This window comes from Podarcis muralis, chromosome 5 (assembly GCF_964188315.1).
Source record: "Podarcis muralis chromosome 5, rPodMur119.hap1.1, whole genome shotgun sequence".
Classification (NCBI taxonomy): Eukaryota; Metazoa; Chordata; class Lepidosauria; order Squamata; family Lacertidae; genus Podarcis; species Podarcis muralis.
In genome coordinates this window covers 26,880,332-26,898,145 of record NC_135659.1, presented here as the reverse complement: position 1 = coordinate 26,898,145, position 17,814 = coordinate 26,880,332, and the positions used below count along the sequence as shown (strand labels likewise).

The following is a 17,814-nucleotide window of genomic DNA, read 5'->3' as shown; positions in this document are numbered from 1 at the left end:
TGCGGGAGATGGGGGAATTCCCCCACCTCCCGCAAAAGCAGGCAAAAGCTGTGCGCTCTTTAAAGGGGCTGCGCGGCTTTGCTGGCTTTTCTAGGAGGTGGGGGGATTCCCCCACCTCGCAGACAAGCCTGCAAGAGCCGCGCAGCCTTTACAGAGCGAGCGGCTCTTGGGGGCTTTTCCCCAAGGAGGGAGAAGGGACTGACTGGCTGAGTCAGTCCCTTCCCCCTCCTGCGCGCTTTTGCGGGAGATGGGGGAATTCCCCCACCTCCCGCAAAAGCAGGCAAAAGCCGTGCGCTCTTTAAAGGGGCTGCGCGGCTTTGCTGGCTTTTCTAGGAGGTGGGGGGATTCCCCCACCTCGCAGAAAAGCCTGCAAGAGCTGCGCAGCCTTTACAGAGCGCGCAGCTCTTGGGGGCTTTTCCCCAAGGAGGGAGAAGGGACTGACTGGCTGAGTCAGTCCCTTCTCCCTCCTGCGGGCTTTTGCGGGAGATGGGGGAATTCCCCCACCTCCCGCAAAAGCAGGCAAAAGCCGTGCGCTCTTTAAAGGGGCTGCACGGCTTTGCTGGCTTTTCTAGGAGGTGGGGGGATTCCCCCACCTCGCAGAAAAGCCTGCAAGAGCCGCACAGCCTTTACAGAGTGCGCAGCTCTTGGGGGCTTTTCCCCAAGGAGGGAGAAGGGACTGACTGGCCGAGTCAGTCCCTTCTCCCTCCTGCGGGCTTTTGCGGGAGATGGGGGAATTCCGCCACCTCCCGCAAAAGCAGGGAGAAGGTCTTGGAGTAGCGCACAGGCTGCGTGCAACCTGTCCACTGCTCCCAGAGCTGGGGGGGGGGGGGGGAATCATATTTTTCCTTGATTTCCCCCCCTGAAAACTAGGTGCGTCCTATGGTCCGGTGCGTCCAATCGTGCGAAAAATACGGTACAGTGGTGCCTCGCAAGACGAAATTAATTCGTTCCGCAAGTTTTTTCTTCTTGCGAGTTTTTCATCTTGCGAAGCACGGTTTCCCATAGGAATGCATTGAAAATCAATCAATGCGTTCCTATGGAAACCGCCTTCAGACCAGGTCCGGGGACAGTCTGTCCCCCGACCTCTTCTGAAGGCTGGGGGGGGGGGGGGACAAGGGCTTTTCTTCCCACCCCCAGCATTTTAAAAAACCCCGGGACAGCGGAGACTTCTCCGCTGTCCCCAGGGCGATCTTAAAATGCTGGCGGGCGGCAGCGAAGCCTCCGCTGCCGCCCGCCAGCATTTTAAAAAACCCCAGACAGCGGAGGACTTCTCCGCTGTCCCGGGGCGATTTAAAAGCCCCCGGGAAGGCAGGCAGGGGGGAGCAAAGACTTTTGCCCCCCACCGGCCTTCAGAAGAGGTCCTGGACCTCTTCTGAAGGCCGGCGGGGGGCAAAAGTCTTTGCTCCCCACCGCCTGCCTTTAAAAGCCGTCCGGGATAGCGGAGAAACGAAGGCTGGCGGCAGGAGGAGGTCTCTCCACCCCGCCGCCAGCCTTCGGAGGAGGTCCGAGGACAGTGGGGAAGACGCGCTGCGCTTCCCCGCTGTCCCGGAGATTTCCCTATGGGCTTTCGTCTTGCGAAGGAAGCCCATAGGGAAATTCGTTTTGCGAAGCGCCTCCAAAACGGAAAACCCTTTCGTCTAGCGGGTTTTCCGTCTTGTGAGGCGTTCGTCTTGCGGGGCACCACTGTACTTTAGTGTTTATAATCCCACTAGCTCCATACTATCTTCACAGTCATAATTCAAAGTTCCAGTTTTAATCCATGAAACCCTAAATACTTCTTTTGTCAAAATCTGTCTGTTTAGGTTGGTTTCCAGAGGTGAAGGCAGGGGTGGGGAACTAATTAGGCACACAAGTCAGAGGTTCCTCACCTCTAGTTTATAGGTAAGCCATCAAGGGGTGGAGACTTTTAAGACTGCACAATGGAAATGTTGTGTCTTGAACTTTGTAATCTGATGTGAACATTTGGAATCGGGATGATATTGAGCTATAAAGCTCAATAAATAAGTAAAAAATAAATACAAGAGCCGGAAATGATGCTCAGATATCATTACTTTCTGCTCCTTGATGCATTAACTGCTATATGATGGCATTAAAAAACTAAAGTACAAGCCTACCTTTTTTTCCAGGATGCTATAAATTGACAATAGAATAATCCTTGGGACTCTCACTATTGTGATCAAAAAGGACCCTTTCACAACTGTTCCCAGATGATAACAAAAAAGAATTGATATGGAAGACAGGACTGGATGACTTGGTGGTTTACTTTTATTTCTAGAACGAAAAAACAACAACATGTAAAACTACACAGATAATAAAACGAAACACAATATAGCTATTAGGATCGGCATCTCATAGTTTGTTAACCAATTATGATGGAAGTCCTGTATCTACTGACCTTTGAAAAACTGAATTGAGCCCACGTGCCATCAAATTGGATGCATATATATTTAAGGCCATTATAATTTACATGTTCTCAACCCTGCCATTCCAGAAGCTCCACTATGTATGTGACAGTGCTGGGGGCTACAAACCACTCAAAACAACTGTGCTATCCGATCCTATTCTCTGAATAATACACTGTGGAATACTCTATGGAAATTAATCTTCACACGCATTTAGGAAATTCCCTGAATGAAAATGCAGTTTCACATGCTTGGTAGAGCCCTGGGGAAATTTGCATGGTCACCACTTTCCCTAATCTGATGGGCACAGGAGAACCCATCTTTTGAGTAAACAGATCTGCTGCTTCCAGCAAAAAGAGTGGTGTGGCCCCCAGTGAGACCAGAAACACACATGTGTATAGATAAGGACACATAAGAGGACATTCAGTGTAATGGCACACACTATCTCCTGATATGCTACAACTGCCTATGGCATATTAAAAACGCTTTTACTCGGGCAAACATTCAGGAAACAGTGCTTCTGCTTTTGATTCTATTCTATAGGACTTTAAGATTAGTGAATTTTATCCTGTTTTTAATATGCTGTGTCCCGCTTGGAAACATTTTTTATTAGGAGTCTAATTATTGTAAGTAAACAAATAATTAAAAACTGGAGAAGATTTTAATAGAGCTCTAAACAGGGAAAAGCCGATATGAAATTTGTAGTATACAGTTTTTAGCTAATCTCTTTCCCGCCACACTAATCTGATTAGTCCCTATTTGCCATTTCATTATAAACTCTAATTCTTCTTCTCTTCAGTTATTAAATATAAGATTAGGCCTCCTTTCTGAAAAACTATAAAACTGGTATGCAGTACTGCTAATGGTGAAATGAGGACTTTACTGCTTAGGATTGACTGTAGCATTATAATGGATGGGGGGGGGGGAGATCAAACCATAGATTTCTGTGAGCTGGCTTTTGAAGGCGAGCTTAATGGGAATCGCAGGACACAATTGTAACAGAACTTCTCAAGTATTATTTGAGTTCAAGCTTGCATTAATATGAATCCAAAACAAGCCTCAAGAATGAATGAAATGAGAATCACACTTTAAAATGTTCACTCTTTCAAGTGTTTTCTGCCATGACCTTTACAAAATAGGAGCAGTGTTCGCAAAAGAACAAGAGCCAATGGGTGAAGTATGAAACTGAAGTTCTGTAAATATAATTTTATTAAATCTTCACCTAAGCAGGAATTTAAATAGACATAGCCACATCAGCCTAGGTAGGTATCATAGTAATACAATCCCTATAGCCTTTCCACAGTAATAGCTACACTACAGCTATAAGGCTATATTTATATATGCATGCACCACATTATTTTCAATAGGAAATACCAGGAAAATGGTATGCATTCATTTCAGCTCTTCAGGCCAGGGGAACAGTTTGGGGGTAAGTGCTGGATTTCTATGTAAAATAAGTACATTGACATACTTTCTAAAAGTCATCATTCTTATGTTTCTGAAATAGATCTTTATCTCGGTTTGAATTTAGCTTAATCAAATGTCTCTTCATAAATGCTTACATGTGAAACACCTAGAGAAAATATAACTGCAGAATATATTTAAAATATATTAACTGAGCATATGACATGCATAAAAGGCAAGGATTATGCATTTATTAATAATTAATTTCTTACTGAAAGCACAAGAAGGAATTGTATTCGTATGATTTACCTTTTACTTGTAAGATTACCTAAAGTGTGTTCATTAATGTAGTCAAATGGTAAATTTTGAAGTGTGTTTGGATAAGTCTATAACAAATTCTTCAACTGCCTGGTTCCAGCCAAGGAAAACTGAAGAGAACAGGCTCTGATAATGTTTCGCGGCTTTATGGGCTCTAAGCAGGTCAAAAAACAGAACAAAGACTTTCCTTTTATCTAAGGTCGAACCAAAAATGCAAAAGATGCAAGATAAGAGACAGCTGGTAGAGCTAATATGGCTCAGGAAATGTCATCAACTGGTATATCAACCCAAACAACGTCACTCAACTGCAGAGAAAAAATCGAAGTCATCTAATAAGAATACTGAGTTAGTACTGGGCAGTGGAGATACATGGTTACTGCATTGGGCTAAGTTCAACTGGGCAGTACCACACGGCTGTTAAGAGGACTCTTAAGAGAAGAAGATACCCCTGATGCTGTTGCAGACACTTTTACAACATGAATTTTCTCAGCTGAATTCCTGCTTGCTGAGATAGTTTCATGGTGGCATGTGCCCTGTTCCTTGTGCTGTTATAAAGTAAATAAAATAATCTACACTCACAAAATTGACTGTGGATTTGTCTACGTAATAAAAATATATTTAAATATTTGTGAAATGAAGCTTCCTTTCCTCTGTGAAATACAAGTATGAGGTATCTCATTCCATAGCATCAGAGAACTTTACAATCTTATGATATGGTCCAGCACTTTTCAGGCACTGTATTTTTTTAATGGAAAGCGAAGCTAGCAATGCATCTCTTTCCCACTACTATGACTCCCAACGATCCTTTGCTGCCTTCTATATATTTCTGCTTCGAAATAAACGTGAAATAGAAACAGAAAGAGTATTATTACCATTTTTACAGACTTCCCCAGTGTCAACCAATGAAATTAGGCGTGAGTTGGGATTTCAGCCCATACCCACTTATTAGTCACTCAGCTGCGCTGCTACTCATTTAAAGGTACCGAATTTGCATCCTTACTCATCATAAACTGAAGCTTAAAATGCAACCTCTCAATATGAAGCTCTTTTTAAAGGCAGATTTCAAAATACTGAATTCTGCTTCCACAAATCATAAAAGAGTAGGTGGTGGAGGAAGCTGTATATCTGTTATTAAATTATGAACAGCTCTAAAGAATGCATCTTCTATCTAAAATGAAAGAAAGCAAAGTACAGTTTCAGGTCAAACAGACGACCCCTGTGAAGCTAATCCAGCTGAAACAACTCTCCACCCTCCCCACTTTTAATTCCGCTTATGGAGAGACTGCAAAGTGCCTAATAGATTGCTTTGTGTAGTGAGGAAGCAGGTTTGCTGAGGTAAAGGCTGCTCTATTTCCTGTAAATGCTTACTAGCTAAAGGGAAAGGCTCTGCACGCAATGTGATAAACAAAGCTCTTGTGACATACCGTACTACTGCCCAAAAGCGTGTGATAGCATTCTTGCTTCATCTTTCTACACGCATTAGTCCGCTGCATTGGTTTAAATACCTCTATGTGCTGGCAAAGCAAATCATAGGAAGAGGGACCGACACTGTAGGGTGGCTCATTCTCCTTGGCAAATACATGAATTTCAATGCTAACATACATCATCTAGCATTATAAAAGAGAAAACGATGTAGAGCAGACAAACACCAACTCTTGCTTTGAGAGATGTGCCAAAGGAACAAAGCCATTCTGAAGGTCACAGTGGTGCACTTTATCAGAAGGGGAGAGTGCGAGGAGAGAAGGCATGCTTGTTACCCTTGGGAAAGGACTGGTGAGATCAATATCTCTAGCTTGCATGAATTAAGTCAACCCTGACCTGTACTATTAACTGGGGTCAAATTGGATGAATGGATGAATGGAATAATATAACAACAGTGTTAGAAATGACTATTTTTTATAGTCATTTCTATATGACCTAGTTTGCTAAATCATGGTTTACAAGTGAAAGTGCCGTGTGCTGGTGCACATGGACTACAAAATCTTCCCTCTCACTGCCTCAGTTTCTCTCCCAAAATACCACAGTGTGTTCTTTCTTCCTTAGCTTCTAAAACCTTCAAAAGGATCATAATAATTCACACTCTGTTCTTTTGCAAAAACCATGGGTAGGAGAATTTTATTTGTTTATTTTCTCTCTCTTCCTCTGTCTCATCTGCAATAAAAATCTTCCCTTGGTGCTAGGGAGGGAGGGAGAGTCCTCCTGGCATGTCCCCTGAGGCAGTGTTTCTCAAACTTGAATCCCCAGCTGCTGTTAGACTACAACTCTTATCATCCCTAGCTAGGAGGACCAGTGGTCAGGGATGATGGGAGTTGTAGTCCAACAACAGCCAGAGACCCAAGTTTGAGAAATATTGTGAGGTGACTCATATGGGCTCTGAGGTGGATTCAGAGCCTTGGCTCAGTCTATGTGCCTCTTGTGCTCTCTAGTGGCCCAGTCTGTCATTAACAGCATGATGTAAGACCAGTACATATGTTGTAGAGAGACAAATGTGATATTTTGAAACAAATTCTTACTGAAATCAGCACACAGTGATTTTCCTAAGGAGAAAAACGTGCTGGAAGAACTACTATGAATACAAATACCTCCATGAACATTCTAAAAACACCTACCATTCTCAACCTTACTTCGCAACTGACAATGCCAGTAGCATTCTTTCTTCCCGAAGGCAACATTCCTCAAATAAGCACTCATTCCATTATATGAGTGGGTATTTAAAAAAGCAGCAATTACACCACTAACATTTGAGAACATTCAAAATTTAAAGAATGAATCATATGTAAAGTGAAACTGACAATGGGCATAACCCAACAAATCAGCCTCACACATAGAGACAAGCTTGCACAAGCCAGACAGGTTTTTCAAGTATGAAAAATTGCTTGCACAAGCTACCCTCATATGGGATCTAAATTAATTCAGACAGCTGAGAACATATCACTTTGCAAGAAGAACAGTATTATGTATGGCATGTAGAAAATGAAAGTTTATGAATGTAATAGAGGATGAGTTGCTAATTTCATGAAAATAAAAAAGGGTTTAAATAAACTACTTGTCAAAATGTAACAGAGTTCTTGTTAAGAGGTCATTAAAGATAATATTTGTATAGAATGACACAAATTGCAAAAATTTTGAAGGTTTTGAAGGTTGATTAACACCTTCACAAAAGGAGAGAGAAGTGGAAAATCAGCTTACAAATGATTGCCAATACATGAATTATTCTGGAATGACTGAATTCCGGCTATTAGACAGTCCATTCTGAGATAAAACAGAACAAATACTGTTGCTGGAGGCATGGGGTATCCAGTTATGGCAGCCTGCTCACACAACAGCTAGTAGAAGCTTCGTTCAGCTGATTCCAATAGGTGTCTTGCACTTATGAAATATATATAATAATAATAAGGGTTGTGCAACATGACAGTTAAGCTTGTGAGCTTCTGCTTGCACAACATCAGCTTTCTGACTCCTTGTGTGAATGTTATGTTAGATCTCATCCACTGGTTAAAGCTAAAGCTGCCTTGGTACTTACATACAGCAATGGCCCTATCCCTCACAGTTACTCTCATAGATACGCGATTAAGAGACCCGTGGTGCACAGTTCGCTTACAAAGCATTTATGTATCACTTTAGAGAGTTCAACATGTTTCACACACATTATCTCAGTAATCATTACAACAAGCCAGCAAGGTAGTTCAGTTTCATTATTCCACACCAAGGCTGAGAGATAGTAGCCTGTCTAAAATAAAATACTACCCTGGTTTGGACAGAACACCAAACAGTAGCTTAAACAATCTGCTTCAGTTTCCCACTAACTGTTGTTTGTCAAGCCACCCACATCAGGAACTAAAGTTGGTTTGAACTATGATTTTACCTAATCAATTCAAGATCGTGAACAATAGCTTGAAGCTGGTTTGTTAAGACAAACAACAGATAAAACTAACCATACAGTGAAAGATTACAGTTAAATGAAAACTGAAACAAATACTTGTGATTTCCTCCACAGACACACTGGAGAAGATGAGTGGAGAGTGCATGAGCCCGAATATCACTCACATAGGACTAAGCTATTGTTGTGCATTATGTTCAAATGCAGCCACTAAGTTCATACCGTAGTGACATTCGAAGTAAGAACTGCTTAGTTCACAGTTCTTTCTAGTTCACATTTGAAATAAAAAGTGCGTAGTTTACAGTCTGTTAACTAAGCTACAGTGGCTCTTGTTGCAGTTCATCTCTAACAATGTCAGAATAACCAACTTTGCATTCCAATACATATCTACTCAAAGTAATTTCTGAGTTTACTACCAGGCAAATAAGTGAGTGTAGGACTGTAGCCTTAGCTTTCAAAGTCCAACCATCCGTGGCTTTTTAAGAAAACAATTTCTTTCACAACAGATTGAAAATAAAGACTAAGAAATAAAACTCCTGACAAGAAGATAAATGCCGCACATACCGGTTGAAGAAGTAAGAAACCACTGCCCCAGCCACAGTCATCTGCTGACATGCTAGAATGAATTCACTTGTCCAGATAAGCCCAACTAAGTGGTACCACCACATGTATCGAATGCCAAACCGAATATTGTATTCCACTTGACCTCTTGAAACAACCTGGGCATTGCCTGCAAATTCAAGACACACACAAAAATGTAATGACTCGACAAACAAATTAATTTTTTTGAAATGGTGACATTAATCTAATGTACTTTTCCTTAGTTCAACTATTCTAACCATGATTGATTTTTTAATATATATAATATTCAGCTGATTTGTTGTTAAATGGGTTTTTAAGAATTATAAATATATAAACCCTGGTGGACTGGCCCAACTGAGAGCAGTGGAGATGGATGACTTCAGGCTGTTGTTGCCACATTGGAGCACCTGAAGAGGGCTAATGAATCAGTAATACATTACTCTCCAGAATGTTTTCTTATTAGCACATATTTGCAAACAATAGTTTCAAACCACAATGTGCAGAGAGTGGGATTCACCCAGCAACCCCCATCAGAAGAAACCCTGTACTGTACAAAGACTTTTGCTTGTGCAACAGGGCTCCCCTCTTCCTCCCCACACCCAGTTTGTTCCCTGAAATTGGCTTGGGAGAGTGGTCAGGAGAATCCCCAGAACAGTATGCAGGAGAGAACTGTGGGATCATTCCTTCTGGCAAGGTGAAATGCTTGCGCAGATGGAATGTTTGTCACAGCACGACTTGCATTCCACTTAGAATGTTGTACTTTTGATAGCCTTCTGTAAATATTTGCTAATGATTTAGTTTATTGCATGGAAATGATAGGCCTGGAATTCAACGTTACAATGCTGTTCAAACCTGTCAGGACTCTTTATAGGTAGAAGGTTGTGCCAACATTTATTTTATTTAAGGCCTTCCACTCTTCAAGGAAGCCTGAAAGTGGTCATCTGGACTAGAAAAGCAGGGTGAAGAAATTTTCTGGTAAAGGGCAGACAGTTCTAGGCAGGAAAGTGGACTCATTTTGGAATGTGACACAATTGCAACACTTAACATTAATGGGCAGGGATATACCAGCAATTTAACACTGTCTCATGCCAAAGCATGTTTGCAGATGGAGTAGGGGAATTTATTGACACCTGATACAGCACAATGAGTACTTAATGGAAATATTTGCTGAGTGAGGAGCAATTCTGAGACTTGACTCTGTGACCTTGTCCAGGAATGCTGTTCTATGTGCAGACTTTTAAAATACATAGATGTCAACTGAATTAGTTTTGCAACAATTACATCAAGCTGATGTTTTGCACTGCAACAGCTTGAACAGGGCCGGATTAAATCTGATAACTGCTCGCTTGTCACTTAAAGGTGAAGGAAAACAAAAGTTGATCTTTTGGCAACTACTTGTACATACTTTCCAGAGTGGCAGCCATGTTAGTCTGCAGCAGACACAATAAGGTGGCATAATAATTTGGTCAGTCTTGAAGGTGCCACAGGACTCTTTCTTGTTTTTACTTCTACAAAGCAGATTGTAGCTTGCGTGTTAAAGTTGTATAGATATTAACAGATACAAACTGACAGCTAGAAAAAATGGGCACCCTTTTCAACACTCCACAGAAAGGGAAATGATGCCTCTAGCATCTTGCCTATCCGATTTGACACTTATATTGGCCTCATTTGCAGGTCCCAGTAAGTCAGCCTTACTCCCACAACCTTGGGCAGACCTCAGGGAAAGTGAGTAAAGAACTGACACAGAAGCCCAGGTTCGGACGACATGCTAAACCAAACCTTGAGTTTAGCTCAGCATGGCCAGAGAACAATAAATATATGGAAGGAATAAAGTGGCTGCAAGTTCCCCTTCTAGAAGCTTTCATGTTTGTGTGGTCCCAGTAAGCCATAGCTTGACTTGCTGCAGGATGCAAATCAGGCTACTGTGCTGTAATCTTCCTCGTTACTTTACGTGCCATCTGCACACATTTTATTCTCTCCACATTTTTTTCTACAGCAGAAGCAAAATATTTCTTTAGCAGGTGTGGTGCATTAAATCAAACCACTGTACATTTATTGTACTGTGCTGTTTCAACAATAAGCTACAACATGGATTTATCAACTTTGCCTTTCTAACTCGAGGTCACAACTACCCAAGCCTCCTTAAAATGTGTCTAAGAGAAACTAAAGACAGTTCTGCCAAGAAATGCTGACCTTTATAATGGTGCCAAGAGCAGCAAATCAAAACAGGAAATAAAACCACATGGCCCAGAACATGCTTAAGAAGAGTTGGATAAATTCTAGTTGACACCTAAAATGGTTGTATGATACACATCAGCACCTTTGTGGCAACTATATCCAACATACATTCTTAAAACAGAGCCAAGCAGGTACAGCATTTGTAGCAGAAAACAAGGCTGTTTTACAAAGTCAACACAAACCAAATATTATTTTTAGGATCTAACGTGATTGGATTCTATATCCTCAGTAATGTGCCAGACGACTTACCTTTCACTTATCAGGAACTATGGTTGAAATACAAAAAAATTAAAAACACACTTATACATTTACATTCGTGTGTATATTTCACCATCAAAAAGTGCATATTTAACAGAAAATAATCAATATAGCCTGGTATCACAGAAAAAAAGTCTACTAACCTGCAGTGCCTAAGCTAAGTAACACAGCCACCCAGTACACCCAGAAGAAAAGAAGTATTGTAAAAGTCCAAAGAGGCTGGCAGAACAAAGAAGGGACGTTGCCAATAATTTTATTGGCAACATGAAAGAGCTGTATAGTTTGGTGAATTCTCTTCCTTAATATCAGTATCAGGAGAATGAGAATAACCTACAAAAAACGAAAAATAATACGTTAAAATGTTTCAGTTAACAAATTAACAACATTTGGGATGGAGAAGTATTAAGATTTTAAGGTCATTCAATCTTGGTTCAGGAACTTTTTTCTAGTTCCTACAGAACAACCCTAGCAGAAGCAGAGATATAAAATAAAAGAGGCCTGTCTATGGGTAAAAAATAATACTACTGGAACACAAAATTGCACTTGTTGCAGAACTGTTTCTTGTGCAGCTAAAGGTTCAGCTTTTAACAGTGTACTGCAAAAAAAAAAAAAAGTTTTGCAAAGGTACACTCAAAACAACAGAACAAGCTTCTTCTCCTAGCATGCCACCTTGTGCCAGCAACAGGGTATGCCAGCGTGTGAGATTCTCACATGTTTTTACAGGCTCTTGAGACCCCCAAATCCACAATGATCTAATTTGAAGATGTCTCACAGATGCCTAATACACAGTGCTACAATCCATCTATGCAGCAGCTCTATACTTTTTCCTCTCTACTACAACAAAACATGTACAGAAGCATAGCAAATGGTGATCTTTAATTCTACTGTAAGACTATCAACAATATATAAACATACCAAACTACTGAATTCTGAAAATCATAAACTAGAATTTGCAAATGGCTCCATTAATTGTGGCATGGGTCATTTCACATTCAAGACTAAGCCATATAATATGGCTGAGTTGAGTCTAGAACAAGCTAGTTGCGTGCAAGTCCCATTGAAATAATTACTTATTTCTGCCAAGCATTTTTTTCTGGCCCCATTGACTGACCAGCAGCAAAAAGTGGAAAAAAAATAAAGTAGTCCTAGCACTGGGGTAGGCAGCCAAGCACACTGATGGGGATGCAAATCACACCTTCTCCAGTCATCAGATGGATCATTTGGTGTGTGGAGAGAGAGTGATAACCACCATCCTTGCCTGATCTGCATAGATCAGCTGGGGCAGGGGGCTGTGTGCCTCCACAAGTCTGCAGGTGTGAAATGTAAGAATGCATACATAAGCATGTGCGGCCCACTACTCCCAGCCTTCACTGTTCGAGTGGCGGTTGGAGAAGCAAGTTTTTCAGGGGTCTCTAGTGCAGGCATAGGCAAACTCGGCCCTCCAGCTCCCATCATCCCTAGCTAAGAACCACAGGACCAGTGGTCAGGGATGATGGGAGTTGTAGTCCCAAAACATCTGGAGGGCCGAGTTTGCCTATGCCTGCTCTAGTGGTTTGTGCAGGCCAATGAAGTTGTTGATTTCTGCCTACCAGAGACCTGCAACAGGGCAGATGGAGACATGAGGTGCTTTTTGCAAACAAAAATGTCAAATTACCTGTAGCGTTCCAGTTTATCATATACATCTGAGGCAGCCCCACCTTACCCCATGCTAACAAATTTCCCACAAAATGCTAATGACTATGTGATAAGTGTCTTACCGTAATGATTGCAGATAAAATAGCAAATCCAAACAATAATTTCATGTTTTCCTTTTCTGTTTCCAATTCTATGCTGGGCTCATTGGTGTAATTATAATACAGCCACCACATGATTCCTGAAACAACTGGAACAAATACAGCAATACAGGCATTATTTATTTCATCTGAAAGACACAAACTACCTAGGTATACTTGCCTTATCTGCAGCACCCATGAAACTGAAAAATCAGACTGGCATCAAATGGTGGGCTTAAAAATATATAATTATACTTGCAAGCTTGAAATAAAGTAGTGTTGATGTATGGGCCTTTGATTTTAAACTCTTGCTGATTCAAAGTTATGTAACAGAATGTCCTGGATCGTTAATGGGTATGTACGATGGAAGCATGTCAAAGTGCAAATAGATAAATAGATACCGCTCTGGCGGGAAGGTAAACGGCATTTCCGTGTGCTGCTCTGGTTTCGCCAGAAGCGGCTTAGTCATGCTGGCCACATGACCCGGAAGCTGTACAATGGCTCCCTCGGCCAATAAAGCGAGATGAGCGCCGCAACCCCAGAGTCGTCCGCGACTGGATTTAACTGTCAGGGGTCCTTTACCTTTACCACAGACAACCAATTGGGAAACACTGTTCTCGAAGGTCCCTGAAATTTGAGGGCACTTTTGAAGAGGAGGCATTTAAGGAGGGAAATTAAGAGCCCTCCCCATACATGTGAAACTGCACGCGGTAATTTGAATCCTAGCAGATAAATATAGATGCACACAAAAATATGAAAATATATACTCAAAGGATCAATACTCACATAATAATCCAAATATAAGTAGTGTAAGAAAAATATGGATCACAAGCACGCTGATGAATCTGAAGGCTAACATGATTATTATAGAGAATGCTGCAAGTGGAGAAAAAAAAGTTACTATAGTTGACTTGTTAATCAAGCTGACTACTAACGCAATCCTATGCATTTGTACTCAGAAGTAAGCCCCACTGGGTTTAACCAGCCTTAAACCAGTTAAGTATGTACAGGCAGTGACCATTTTGCGCATGTCCAAACTGACGCATGACCACCAGCACACATGCTGTTTTAGGCCCTGGAATGGGGCAGGAAGGGGAAGTGGAACAGGCTTTCACACGGAATGACACAGAACACAACCCAAGTGCAAACGGGGAGTTGTTTGTACAGGATTGCAGCCTAAATGGTTTACATGGGAATTTTAGATGTGACTAGAGATTTTCACAGCGCTCCTGCCGATATCACTGCCAAACTACCAATAAACCCATATGAATTTAACCAGCCTTACTGTGTGCATGATTGCAGCCTTTGATTTTAATAATTTTGACAGCTCTTGTAACCCTGCTTTCTATGTTTGTTGATGCCATACACAATTGGCATTCTGGCTGCTTCAATGCCCCATCCAAATCAGTGTCACATTACTATGTGCAACATTCATTCTTGGTTGATCGTACTAGAAATCCACAATCAACCTTCTGTTCTTCACAAGCTGCTCATTCATATTGAGGCAGTCTGCTTAATGCTTTTTCGATATTAAGCAAAATACTCTCCTCTATAATTCCCACATCTTCTTTATTAATCGCTCTCAATAGTACCAGAGGGTTGTAAGTATGAAGGATTAATAACGTATATTGAATTTATTGACATTAGCAAAATAGCCAAATTCTGAAAGAGCAATAAAGAGTAAATTCTGAAAGGAGTGCTTTAGGAGAGCAACTCTATGTCTTTTCTGTATTTCAATACAGTGGTACCTTGGGTTAAGTACTTAATTCGTTCTGGAGGTCCGTTCTTAACCTGAAACTGTTCTTAACCTGAAGCACCACTTTAGCTAATGGGGCCTCCTGCTGCTGCTGCGCAGCCACTGCACGATTTCTGTTCTCATCCTGAAGCAAAGTTCTTAACCCGAGGTAATATTTCTGGGTTAGCAGAGTCTGTAACCTGAAGCGTATGTAACCCGAGGTACCACTGTAATCATTTAAAATAAAAACTCAAATGCCTCCTGCAATCCACTGAGTCATATTAATTCCACACAAGACAGAGGGTTACATCCATGTTGTTCACGCAGATTTCTAGGTGTGCAAGGGCACAACTCCTTCCTCTCCTCTACTTTGCAACCCTTCTACCTCCCCAACATCTGCTCCAGAAGGTTGGGGAACAGCTAGATTAGATTTGATGGACATGCAAGAGCCTAGTGTGTAGGATAGGAAGGGGAAGTCCTAGTGCACAAGTGGAGATCTGTTGCTTAATCAGGCAGACATCACTGGATTCTATAACTAAACCCAATATTAGAGAATATTCTTCCTCAGAGGTCTTCAGGAAATTGCACCTCTTATTGCAATTAACTCTTACCTGACCAACAATGACATACAATATAGTGCAATATACTAAATAAGACTCCGTAACTTCAACTACAATTATAATAAATGCAGTTCACGTCTTAAATGAAATGCGGCAATGATATTATATATATATAAAATAAAGCTATTCGCTTACCTAGTGCAAGGAAGCACAATCCTATGACTGTATCTCTTCCTGCCATAATCCCACCCAGAATCCGATGAAAAATATCCACTTCATTAACCACATTTATCAGTACAGAAGCAAACTGGGAATAGCACTTAGCATTTCGTGGAACACATCGATTAAATAATGGGAAAGACACACTAGAAGGTTAAAACAGACAGACAAGACATTGGGCTTAGCATTTCAAACACAGTGTTAAATTTAGGGAGGAAGGGGAACTATGCTCACACTGAACCTACAATACACCCTGTGGCAATGCATTGCCAAAGAGAAGTCTTTTAACTTCTGGCACTAGAGGTTTCTGCATGCATGGATTAGACTACTTGGGGACATTTAGATCTGGAGTATCTTCTAAATTTCATATTTCTTTATTAAATTGATTAATGAGATACAGTGGTACCCCGCAAGACGAACGCCTCGCAAGACGGAAAACCCGCTAGACGAAAGAGTTTTCCGTTTTGGAGGCGCTTCGCAAAACGAATTTCCCTATGGGCTTGCTTCGCAAGACGACAGCCCATAGGGAAATCTCCCGGACAGCGGGGAAGCGCGACTTCCCCACTGTCCTCGGACCTCCTCCCGCCGCCCGGCTTCGGAACGATGCTCCAAAGCCGGGCGGGGGGGCGGGAACTCCTCCTCCCTCCGCGCGGCTTTGGAGCATCGCACCGAAGCCGGGCGGGGGGGCGGGAACGCTGCCTCCCTCCGCGCGGCTTTGGAGCATCGCACCGAAGCCGGGCGGGGGGGCGGGAACGCTGCCTCCCTCCGCGCGGCTTTGGAGCATCGCACCGAAGCCGGGCGGGGGGACGGGAACGCTGCCTCCCTCCGCGCGGCTTTGGAGCATCGCACCGAAGCCGGGCGGGGGGGCGGGAACTCCTCCTCCCTCCGCGCGGCTTTGGAGCATCGCACCGAAGCCGGGCGGGGGGACGGGAATGCTGCCTCCCTCCGCGCGGCTTTGGAGCATCGCACCGAAGCCGGGCGGGGGGGCGGGAACTCCTCCTCCCTCCGCGCGGCTTTGGAGCATCGCACCGAAGCCGGGCGGGGGGGCGGGAACTCCTCCTCCCTCCGCGCGGCTTTGGAGCATCGCACCGAAGCCGGGCGGGGGGACGGGAACGCTGCCTCCCTCCGCGCGGCTTTGGAGCATCGCACCGAAGCCGGGCGGGGGGGCGGGAACTCCTCCTCCCTCCGCGCGGCTTTGGAGCATCGCACCGAAGCCGGGCGGGGGGACCGGAACGCTGCCTCCCTCCGCGCGGCTTTGGAGCATCGCACCGAAGCCAGGTGGGGCGACGGGAACGCTGCCTCCCTCCGCGCGGCTTTGGAGCATCGCACCGAAGCCGGGCGGGGGGCGGGAACTCCTCCTCCCTCCGCGCGGCTTTGGAGCATCGCACCGAAGCCGGGCGGGGGGACGGGAACGCTGCCTCCCGCCGCCCGAGACTTGGGTGGGAGGAGGGTTTCCCTTCCCACCGCCAACATTCAGAATGCTGTTCTGAATGTTGGCGGTGGGGAGGAAAAACCCTCCTCCCATGCAAGCCCCGGGAACAGAGGGAAAGCGCTGCGCGCCTTCCCCTCTGTTCCCGTACCTGTCCTGAAGGCTTGCGGTGGGGAGAAAAGCCCTTCTCCGCACCGCCAGCCTGGCAAGCTGTTTCCCTAGGAACGCATTAATTGATTTTCAATGCATTCCTATGGGAAACCGTGCTTCGCAAGACGAAAAACTCGCAAGAAGAAAAAACTTGCGGAACGAATTAATTTCGTCTTGCGAGGCACCACTGTATAGTTATCTATATGGGGAGAGAATAGGAAAAACCCTTCCCCACAAAAGACTAAGGTGACTGGGGCTGGAGTCCTATGCTGTCTCAAATTGCAGTATCTTCCCTCCAAGATTTGAAACTCAAAAATTAATAAACAAGTACTTGATTGCTTTGAATGAAAAACTAGCATTTAGGCAAAATATTATTCATGTTATTCCTTACCTTGGCGGAACTGGTAAGGCAGGACAAAGCTCAGCAGTTTTGAAACTATATGTACAACTGGTAACATTCAAATTGTAAACACAGAGGCAAGAACCTACAGAGAACAAACCCACATAAAAAGACATTCTGGTTATCATTTAAAGAAACTAGAAAGGATGTGAATGCAACTTAGCTTTATTTAGTTAGAAAATTTATAGCCCACCTTCCACTACAACACACAGTATAACAAAGCAAGAACTTTACAATGAAACTAAGATACAATAAAAAAATTAAAGAAACAATTAGTAGAAGAAAACAGCAACCACTAAAGCAAAATAGGCATGTTACTAAAAGTTTGTCTAATTAAATAGGTATTTAAAGCCTACTTACAAAGGCCAAGGATCTGAATCTCACAAATTTCAGTAAGCAGTTGGTTGTATAATGCAGGGCCACTACCAAAAAAGCTTTCTCCACTAACCTAAATGTGTTGGATTGTT

General features: G+C 43.0%; 1 protein-coding gene across 4 annotated transcripts in view; it reads right to left on the bottom strand.

Annotated features, from left to right (window-relative positions):
- Positions 1–17,814, bottom strand: part of SLC44A3 (solute carrier family 44 member 3) — a 99,749-nt gene that overhangs the window by 11,030 nt on the left and 70,905 nt on the right. For all 4 annotated transcript variants that reach the window (XM_077928454.1, XM_077928453.1, XM_028732727.2 and 1 more), the window contains exons 5-11: positions 17,339–17,432; positions 15,345–15,514; positions 13,641–13,730; positions 12,840–12,964; positions 11,226–11,412; positions 8,569–8,734; positions 2,115–2,271 (exon numbers count right to left, since the gene is read on the bottom strand). In XM_077928454.1, coding sequence (XP_077784580.1) covers positions 2,115–2,271; positions 8,569–8,734; positions 11,226–11,412; positions 12,840–12,964; positions 13,641–13,730; positions 15,345–15,514; positions 17,339–17,432 — 989 coding nt within the window. The remainder of the gene's footprint in view (positions 1–2,114; positions 2,272–8,568; positions 8,735–11,225; positions 11,413–12,839; positions 12,965–13,640; positions 13,731–15,344; positions 15,515–17,338; positions 17,433–17,814) is intronic.